This window comes from Brassica oleracea, chromosome C7, assembly GCF_000695525.1.
Source record: "Brassica oleracea var. oleracea cultivar TO1000 chromosome C7, BOL, whole genome shotgun sequence".
NCBI lineage: Eukaryota > Viridiplantae > Streptophyta > Magnoliopsida > Brassicales > Brassicaceae > Brassica > Brassica oleracea.
The window spans coordinates 4433392-4444377 of record NC_027754.1 but is presented as its reverse complement, the minus strand read 5'-3'; the positions used below and the strand labels follow the sequence as shown (position 1 = coordinate 4444377).

The 10986-nt window shown below is 38.1% G+C and overlaps 2 protein-coding genes across 2 annotated transcripts; both read left to right on the top strand.

The window, feature by feature from the left end:
- Positions 1-690: 690 nt before the first annotated feature.
- LOC106302408 lies at positions 691-4883 on the top strand. The gene is made up of 4 exons (XM_013738923.1): positions 691-1768; positions 1882-2998; positions 3066-4786; positions 4861-4883. Exons 1-4 carry the CDS (start codon positions 691-693, stop codon positions 4881-4883), a joined length of 3939 nt encoding a protein of 1312 aa, XP_013594377.1.
- Positions 4884-5674: 791 nt separating this feature from the next.
- LOC106302407 lies at positions 5675-7815 on the top strand. The gene is made up of 9 exons (XM_013738922.1): positions 5675-5854; positions 5952-6225; positions 6308-6398; positions 6481-6581; positions 6675-6756; positions 6836-6953; positions 7043-7200; positions 7280-7613; positions 7690-7815. The coding sequence occupies exons 1-9, from the start codon at positions 5675-5677 to the stop codon at positions 7813-7815; spliced, it is 1464 nt and encodes a 487-aa protein (XP_013594376.1).
- Positions 7816-10986: the final 3171 nt, after the last annotated feature.

Genomic DNA, 10986 nt, shown 5'->3' with positions numbered 1-10986 from the left:
ACCACACCATTATCATCATCTTATCATCTAATGAAACCAAGTTTTTTCAACACAAGAACTCCTCCTTTGACATACACATCTGCAGCGGCAATAAGCTACCGGAAAGGTTTCCTACTCATATTACATCATGAACAACCTGTAACAATAAGGTGACATCCACATTATTAACAGAACAATATTCACAGGTGAACAAAAGAAAGCTAGGCAAATGCGGAGAGCTATTGTCCTTGCAAGAAGACAAGCCATTAAACTAAACAGTATACGTCATGCTTTCACAACTGCTTCAAACTCGCTTATCCACTATAATTCATATCTTTATAAACCTTTAAATTGACAATATGATCATTAGGAGTGGAAAAAAAAAAACCCATACCTTTGCTAACTCTATTTCCTTCATATACATCTGCAGAGACACCCCAAAGTAAGCAGGAAGTGTCAACACGAAAACGCAAGAGTAGAGATAATGAGCTTCAAGAATGCCCAGATTGTCATGCTCTTGTATGGGAACAGGAAAAGAAAGGCACTAGAGGCAGAAACAGAACTCCGATCTTTAGTGTATGCTGTCAGCAGGGTCGTGTTAAGCTCCCACCCGAACCACACCCACCTGAATCACTCAAAACACTCCTTTCCGGCTCTCTGCACTTCCAACATAATATCCGGACCTATAATTCGATCCTTGCGTTCACCTCTATGGGGGCTAAAATAGACTCGAAAGTGATGCACAAAGCTGGACCTTTCACTTTCCGAATACATGGGCAAAATTCTCACAAAATAGGATCCTTGGTTCCTCCATCAGGAAAGCCTCCCAAGTTCAGCCAGCTTTACATTTTTGATACCGCTAATGAGGTGAAGAATAGAATCTTAGCCGTGAAGAGGACAACCAAAGCTGGGGAACTTGATGGTAATATTGTTAAAACCCTGATTGAAACTGTTGACGCCCACAACTGTCTCGCCAAGATATTCAGAAAAGCTCGGGATCTTCATGAACAAACTGAATGTCCAGAGCTTAGAATAAGATTGATAGCTCAGCCAAGACGTGGTCGTCAGTATGATATGCCTACGACAGATGAGATTGCGGGTTTAATTGTTGGAGATCTTTCAGAGGATATGGGTGATAGGGATATCATTGTGCAACATAAATCAGCAGGGTTACAACAAATCAGTGATATGCATCCTCTCTATATGACTTTGCAATACCCTCTACTATTCCCTTATGGCCAATCAGGATTCAACGAGAACATTCCAGTAATCAACGTTGATGGAATCACTCGACAGAGGGCTTATGTGACAAAGAGGGAATACTTTGCTTACCAAATTCAAACTAGATTGAATGAAGGTATGATTATTGTGAGTTCTAAGCGCTTGCTCCACCAATATATAGTTGACGCATACACCTCCATCGAGCAGGAGAGGTTGCGCTGGTTCAGACTGAATCAAAAAAAAATCAGAGCAGACCTCTACAACAATGTGAAAGATGCAGTCATGAAAGGTGACACAGATGCAAAGTCTATAGGAAAGAGAGTTATATTACCTGCTTCTTATACAGGAAGTCCAAGATACATGGCAGAAAAGTATCATGATGCAATGGCTATATGCCGATGGTATGGAAACCCTGATTTATTTATCACAATGACAACAAATCCAAAGTGGGTTGAACTCTCAAACCATCTACAGCTGTATGGGACCGATGATCCAAACGATCGTCCTGACCTTGAATGCAGAGTCTTCAAAATGAAGCTAGACGAGCTCATGTCAGATTTCAAGAAAGGTCTATTCTTTCCTCGCCCAATAGCATGTATCAATTTATAAAAACAAACTATCATTATTCCTACATTTCCTTAAAACAAATAAAAAATTTAAAACTTCATACATTAAATGCAGTGGTCTACACCATAGAATTTCAAAAAAGAGGCCTCCCGCATGCTCACATATTACTATGGCTAGAAGGTGATTTCAAGAATCCAACAAGTAGTGATATAGATAAAATCATCTCTGCGGAATTACGAGATAAAGAAACAGATCCTGAGGCTTACAGTTTGGTTGAGCAGCACATGATGCATGGTCCATGTGGCAAAGACAGACCATCTTCTCCTTGTATGGATAATGGTGTATGTACCAAGAAATTTCCTCGCAGCTTCGTTCCTCATACTCAGATTAATGAGTCTGGCTACGTTCTGTACCGGCGGAGACAGTCTGATAGAAATGTGAAAAAAGGAAGCATTACTCTCAACAATTCTTTTGTTGTCCCTCATAATTTACAGATTCTAAAGAAGTACAAGGCTCATGTCAATGTTGAATGGTGCAACAAGTCAAGTGCGATTAAATACCTTTTCAAATACATAACAAAAGGTGTGGACAGAGCAGCGTTTGTTATCCATAATGATGGAGAGAAGAATCCTAAGGATCACAAAAGCACCTCAGAAAAACCAACGAACGAAATAAACAATTACTTGGAAGGTCGGTACCTGTCTGCTTGTGAATCTATGTGGAGAATTTTTATGTTTGATGTCCATCATAACACCCCAGCAGTTCAAAAGTTTCCTGTTCATTTACCTGGTGAACAAACAGCAGTTTTTGACGAGAACGAGGACCTAGAAAACGTTGCAGTACGTTATACACATGGAAGAACAATGCTTACTGAATGGTTTGAGATGAACAGGCTGTACGAAGAAGCCAGACAGTTGAATTATATTCAGATGCTTACGATGTTTGTGTGGGACAACTCGAACAAGGTTTACTCCAAACGCAAGCAAAAAGGTACCATTGGAAGGCTTGTAAACATCCATCCTAATGCTGGAGCTAGATATTACCTAAGGATCTTAGTCAGCCTCGTGAAAGGGCCAACATGCTATGATGATCTATACACAGTGGGTGACACTAAACATGATACATTCCAAGCCGCTTGCTTAGCTAGAGGTTTGCTCGATGGAGACAAAGAATGGCAGGACGCAATGATTGAAGCTTCACAGTTCTCTTCGCCTAGATGCCTTCGACGCCTGTTTGTATTAATCCTCATATTCTGCCAAGTTTCAGACCGTCAAAAACTTTGGAACAACACTTGGCAGTGTATGTCAGAAGACGTTTTGCCCCACCAGCGACGGTTACTACAATTCCCTGACCTTGAACTCACCCCCCCATGAACTCCAGCAGTACACGCTCATTGAGATCGAGGGCCTCCTACAAAACCATGAGACATCGCTTACTGAGTTCACTGGAATGCCACTGCCGTGCAAAGCAATATTAGAAGATATGAAAAACAAAAAGATGGCTCGCCAGTACCAGTTTGACACCGCAGAAGAAAGTAGGATCCATAAAGAGTTGTTTCCTAAACTCAACAAAGAACAAAGGGTTATATACGACGATGTAATGACATCAGTATTGGAAAACGAGGGAAAATTATTTTTTATTTACGGCGCAGGCGGAACAGGGAAAACATTTTTATACAAAACAATAATCTCCGCTCTGCGATCTTCAAATAAAAAAGTTATACCTGTAGCCTCCTCTGCAATTGCTGCTCTGCTTCTTCCCGGAGGTCGTACAGCCCATTCAAGGTTTAAAATCCCTCTCAAGCTCCATGAAGATACTTTCTGCGAAGTTAAAAAAGGAACCACCCTCGCCAACTTCCTGAGCCAAGCGGACCTTATTATCTGGGATGAGGTGCCTATGGCTCATCGCCATGCCGTTGAAGCTGTAGATCGCACACTCAGAGATATTTTATCATTATCTGATGAAACAGCATTACACAAACCTTTTGGTGGTAAAACGGTCCTGTTAGGTGGGGACTTTAGGCAGATCCTTCCAGTGATACCACAAGGAACACGCCAAGACACCGTGAATGCAGCTGTCAATCAGTCACACCTCTGGAACCACTGCCAAATTTATGTCCTCTCCATCAATATGCGAGTCCAAACCGAGGCAAAAGATTTTGCGAAATGGATCTTACAAGTTGGTGATGGCATGGCACCACTCACGCCTCAGAAAGAAATGTACACAGAATCTGTTGAAGATCAGATTCTGATACACGATTCTCTCCTTCTCCCAGTAACTTCTAACCCCCTTGATAGCCTTTGTAAGTCTGTTTTTACAAATTTCAATGATGATTACAATGACTTGGAAAAAATCAAGGATGCGGCTATATTAACTCCAAGGAATGCTACAGTTGATGAGATCAACACTTACTTGATTTCCAAGATACCGGGTTGTGAGCACGAATACTTAAGCTCTGACAGCTTCGCTGAGGATGAAAAACATTCAGGAGAGTTTGATTTATCCTATCCATTGGAATATCTCAATGCATTAGAATTTCCAGGTTTGCCTGCGCATAGAATTTGTCTGAAAGTTGGGGTCCCAATCATGCTCCTTCGCAACATAAACCAAGCTGAGGGATTATGCAATGGTACAAGACTTATAATCACGCACCTGGGAGAAAGAGTTATAAAGGCAGAAGTGTTATCCTCTTCCACAACAAAGCAGCCTGTCCTCATACCTAGAATCGTCCTCTCACCAACAGAGTCCAATCATCCCTTCACTCTCAAAAGACGCCAGTTTCCAGTTAGAGTCTCCTACGCAATGACAATCAATAAAAGTCAAGGTCAAACATTGGATAAGGTTGCTCTGTACTTGCCCAAACCAGTTTTCACCCACGGTCAATTATATGTGGCACTATCAAGAGTGACCACACCAAAAGGACTAAAGGTTTTGAGCCTAACAAAACCAAGTGGCTTGACGAACAGCATTGCTAATATCGTCTACAGAGAAGCTTTCAATGGATTGCCCCAAACAACAGGTCAACACAAGAACTTCCTAATATATACATAGTAAGACACTCTAACCAACCCAAATTGTCCTTCCAAATTGCAGGTTTTGAAGAAGACGGGGAGTGAGTTCCATACCTTTGTAAAACTACATCGAGAAGATCCAGCGAGGTGACAAATTAATTGCAATACTGTAATCACTTGATTATTAGAAAGAATCCGTAGCTTAAAACAATCACTTTTCTGGTACAGGAAAGGTACACTCAATACAATTCCAGAGCTGGAGTTCTGAAAATTGGAAGAGGAGAAGAGTTTTAATACTTTTTTGTCGTTCTTCCACCGAACAAAAATACTCTCTGTAAACTGATTTTTTTACAATTTCACTACTACACAAAATTAATTGGCCCAATCCAATTTCAAAATAGTATTATTTTATCACATAAAACTTAAGGTCCATTACGGCCCAAAGTATTTGGAAACCCAAATTACCAATACAGACTTTCCATAACTTTCCCTATCAGGCCCATAAAACATCATCCTCTTATTTTTACACACCATATCTCCATTCTCTCCTGTTTCATTGTCAAACAGATTACGTTTCCACTGTTCTTCTGCGTATTCAAACCTAGCCATCTTTGCTATACCCGAAGTATAGCAAAAACAATTTTCCTCCCAACTTCTGAAATCTTAACTCCGTTCCTACCAATCGATTCGTTTTCCTCAGTTTCATAGTCCTCATAAATTCAGCAATTAAATCTCATCCATTACAACCAATTCATACTCCAACCCTTTCTGTTCCAAACAATGAAACCGTTTTTTGAATTCAACTTCTATAAATTAGCCACCTATAAGCGAAGCTTGATTCTTCACAATCCCTTCCTATTTTACTTCTATCTAAAACCTACGCAACTTCTTTCAAAATGTCTTCCTCTGACGCTGTCGGTTTTCATCAACCTCTTGATCACTCAACCTTTCCTGCCCTTCAACATGGGAGATCCTCTCAATCTATCCTTGGTCGTCTACTTCGATTTTGGGACTCGCCTAACATCAACAATCCAAGTGAACTCACAGGAATCACTTTGCTTTTCCTTGATGAGAAGGTATACTCATATTCTCACAATAAGCTTCATATATCAATCTCTATTTTATTTTGCTTATAAAATGCCAGGAATTAAAATCATCGTACATTTTCTGTAGGATTCAATGATCAACGGATTTATTCCGGCTGATCAAGCCGTCCACTTCCGTGGATCTTTACAAGAGGGTAACATCTACAAAGTTGCAGACTTTGAGGTTCAAAAATGCCCACATACGTACAAGATTACGGATCAAACTTACGTCATCTGCTTCACCGCCCAGACAACTATTGATCCAGTGATCAACAATGTTCCAGTTATCAACCACCAGAAATTTATGGTTCGCGAGTATGCTCATCTCCAAATCCTTGCCAACACCAACTTAGAATTACCTGGTTTGTTTTAATACATTCCAAATTATTTGTTTTCATATTATTTCGTAAATAAAAACAACTGAACCTGGTAATCACATGGCAGATGTTGTTGGTCAAATCCAATCTGTCAAAGGTTATGAACTGAACAACACTGAAGTCGTTTCTCCAATTCTCATTGGTTTCCTCATTGCCCCGTACGTACCCATATAGTTACATTTTTAAACATATGTCCTTTATTATCTCCTCATTTTAATCATTTCTATAATCACATGGTAGGAACATCGAAGTGTGCTTGTCTTTATATGACGCTGCTGCAGCAATGTTTAAGGGTCTACTAAACTTGTTGGATAAACACAACTCTGTCATGCTTGTCACAAGTGTGAACCCAAAAAAAAGTGGAGGTAGATTACATATAATAGCTTTCAAATCATATTAGACCACTACTTAGCAGAAAAATCTTCTTGATACAGATAACCTCTGCCTCAGCTCAACCCCGACTACTAGAGTTTTTTTCAGCCCCGGCCTCCCAGACATCAAACAATTCAAATTGAGGTAAATTTTGTTTTCAAAAATCGGACTACACGATATTTTGATGTGTCCTCAAATAAACAAACACACTATCTGTCTACAGCTTAAGTGGTGCAGGAGGTGAGCACTTCAACTGGTTGGACGACAACGCCACAATCAGTAACAAACAACTTTGCTCAGTTGGAGATCTCAACATGTTCCTCTCCAGCACTACCACCCAGGTATCTAATAGACTTCCAACAGATTTTTTATCTTTTCCCCTTAAAATTATAATCTCAAATGGACCATCTTTAACTGGGTAAACAAACAGGAAGCTTCTTTTATCTGCAAAGCTCGGATTGTTGAGGTCTTGACCCAAAATGGCTGGAACTATCTCTCTTGCGTTCATTGCAGCAAAGAAATTGAGAAATCTGGCGCAACTCTCCACTGCAACCGATGCTTTAATTCCAATATCACCGGTGTTGTGAGGTGAGAATTCAACGATCTCATTTTTAAAAAAATTTACAAATATCTACATTCGGATCATCAATGCTATCGCTGATAACAGGTACCGTGTAGAATTATTGGTTGATGATGGGAATAATTATGCCATTGTTGTCGTGTTAAACAAGGAGATGCTCAAACTCACTAAGCAAGACGCAGCTAATCTGCTTCTCAATGAGGTTATTTCAAAGCCACAAACACTTATCAAAACTGTTGCAATCACTCAGATCTCAATACAACTACAGGTCAATAGTGGTGTCAATGGGAAACTCCCTAAATGCATTGAGGAACTTGAAGGGCAGACATTTATTTTCCATATACGTGTCTCGCCCAGCAATTCGGCTTCTTCCCGCTGCCCTTTCACAGTCTCTGCAATCAGTGGGCAGATTACCACAGAGGTATTACACTAATATACTCACCTACATCTTTTATTCTCACTGTAAGTTTTAAAGGCACATCTGTTAATATCCCTAGGATTTCAACAACTATGAAACCCCAGATACTGTAAGGAAATTCGGCGAAGCATCCACTTCCGATTCTGCCAGCAACACGTCAACCGTTGAAGTCGAACAAGGTGGACGCAAAGACGCACTTGAGTGAGTCTTTGAAGGAACCAAAACGTCTGCCCAACTCTGCTTACCACATCTTAGCTATTTCAATATTACTATGCATTTACTCTTTCAGATTTTTCAAATTTGCTCTTTTCTCAGGTTTTTTTTCCTTCAATGTATTGCATATGAGAGGATCACAGCTCTCAAATTAATGACACGGGTTGACGTCATTTTTATAATAGTTGTTGCAATTTTTTTAAAAAAATGCCATGCAGTTTTAACGTAAATTCCACATCATTCTTACATTACAATATTACATTCCTATAATAGCAGATATCACACTTTATACATGTCAACTACTTAGCATTACAAAAAAAAAACCTACCCTCTCCTTCTTCTTATACTTTTATTCACTCTTCGTCTACAACACTCCAACTCCGTCAGCATTTTCGAACAACAACTTCTCAAGTGTTCACAACATCCCCGCGCTCGCGCGGGGCTCCGCCACTAGTTAAAACAGCAGCACTCTTTTTGACATCCCCTTGGACTTTGTAAATATTTATAGCAGACTACCACTTCATATTAATCTTTATATATAATAAAGATATTATTATGTTCCACGTTTTATGGGTTATATATATAAACTTATTTTGTCCACTTCGAATTATTGCCAATCGGTTATCTAAAATCTATCAACACAATAACAGTTCAAAAATTTTTAAGCATATTCTATCAGACACTGACGCAACATAAGTCATTAATTCATTAATTAGTTGGTTTAATATTTTGCATTGTTCTCGCCAATATATCTTCGCACAATAACCACCAAGTTAATATTCTCAAAGTATATTCTCAAAAGGCAATCCCAACATATTGGCGGAATCCAAAGATAATATATTTCGAATTTATAACAAACCCTAATTCCCAAGGCATTCTATATTCCATTCCTTTCCTATATATACCTAATACTCGACATAAACCACCTTACACCGTGGTAAAAAACAAACCTTAATTAAGGAAATGAAGGCTACACCAAAGCTATCTTACATGTCCGATATCAGGCCGTACAAACCTGAGTGGTGGGTCCAAGTCAAGGTCTTTCATACCTGGAAACAACACAGTAAATTCGGTGAAACCATGAAAATCATTTTTGCTGACAAGAAGGTAAACGATTTTGATCTGCTTTGTCTCTATAATATGCAATATTTCCATACTGTTAACAAATTATGATTAAACATTTTTTACTTAAAAAACTCTGTTTTCATTATTTTAAGGAAACAAAATTCAACCATCTTGCAAAAAAAAAAATTACTTGCTTAGTTTGAGTGCGGAATGCCGTGTGGGTGAATGGAAAAACCTAGAAAATTTTGTGATAACTCCAGCAGGAGGTGGATATCGACCTACCAATCACCCTTATAAGCTGTTGTTCATGAACCTCAATTGCTCCATATGAATATAGTAATATCGATATGTTTCTGGATTTAGTGGAGTTTGAAACTATATTGAGTGGACATCTAGACAATAATCTCTTGATTGGCATGTTTTTAAAACGTTTTGTATTGTAATTTGTTTAGTTATTGTTTATTAATATATTGGTTTTATCTAGATGTTGTGGGGAAAGCCATAGATATTGGAGAAAAGTTAACTCTCCAATGTAGTAACGGGAAAGAAAAAAAGAAGATTGAATTCACTCTCAGAGACATAAAGTAAGTTATAACAAAGAAAGTGGTCACATTTTCTAGTTAATGAATCGTAATGTTTTTTGACTTAACTATTTTCTGTTTATTTGTAGTGATGAACGCATACCATGTTGTCTTTAGGGGAACTTTGCTGATACTTTGGAATCATATATAGAAGAAGCACAGTTGGGAGTGGTTGTATGTTTGATCCGATTTGCAAAAATTGGATCATTTAGAAGTAAATATCCTTTACTACTCTAATATAAATTAATTTTATCTTTTTATATATATATATATATATATATATATATATATATATATATCTTTGCTTTAAGTAAACTATGCTTTTGATACCTCTCAATTATTGATCAATCCACCAACAGAGGAGAGTGCTGCATTGAAAGAAATGTGAGTAATTTTGAGACTCTTGAAAGTTTATACGTAGCTCTTTTAGAGTTTACGACTCAGTTTTTATAATAATATTTTAATTAAATATCGACATGTCCAGGTTTAAGTGTGATAAAACAAACATGTCAATTGTTGAATCAAACGATTCCAACAATCAGATGGTTCGTCACGAGAATAAGGTGATCAAAATTGACACTTGGGATCAGTATGATGATAAAACCGTGGCTGAATTATTGACTTCTACACAAGCTTATTATAATCTTTGTGATCTGATTAAACTTATTTTATGTTGTCATATAATAATTTCATTTCAATATCACTTTGAATTCTTTACATATTTGAAAAGCAACAGTTTGAGCTCATGAGATTGCAATTTACCTGACTGGGAAAGGGAATAGCAGAATCGTATTTGTCACTGAACAAGAGGTAACTCTCTTGACGGTAGCTAGAAATTCTCTTAAACTTAGACTCTTTTTAATAGTATAGATGTGTCTCCTTTGTAATTGTAATATCGATCTATAACAAAAGAGGGAAATAGGATTGTTAAAATATCAAGAACAAATTAGAAAAAAATACATCAAAATCTTGATCCGCCATTTACCTGTGATAAAGTATGAGTCAGATGCTTTATGAGACCATCAAAGAACCCTAATAACTTTGACCCGCAAAGCTGATTCAAGAGAAAATATATTTGGTAGTATTAGTCGTTATCTTAACAACTTTTTTTTCCTACCAAAAATATAGCTAGTCATCGTATGGGTTATAAGTTGTAGTGAGGAAGCCCACTTTATAAAATATTTACGGGACAGAGATCTTAAATGTAGATATCAATATGCATTCACTACAAGAAAACATCGGTATTCTGACGGACATTCCGACGGAAAATGAAATCCTCGGAATTTCCTCGGAATATACCGACGGAATTCCGAGGAAACATCAATCCGTCGGAATATTCCGAGGAAATTCCGACGAACTAGTGATCGATCGATGCGTTTTTGGACATAAATACATCGATCGATCCGTTTATAAAAAAACATTCGAGATTTTGAAACCCCAAACACTAGTTCCTCAGAATTTCCTCGGAATATTCCGAGGAAATTCCGAGGAAACCCAAATTTTGGGTTTCCTCGGAA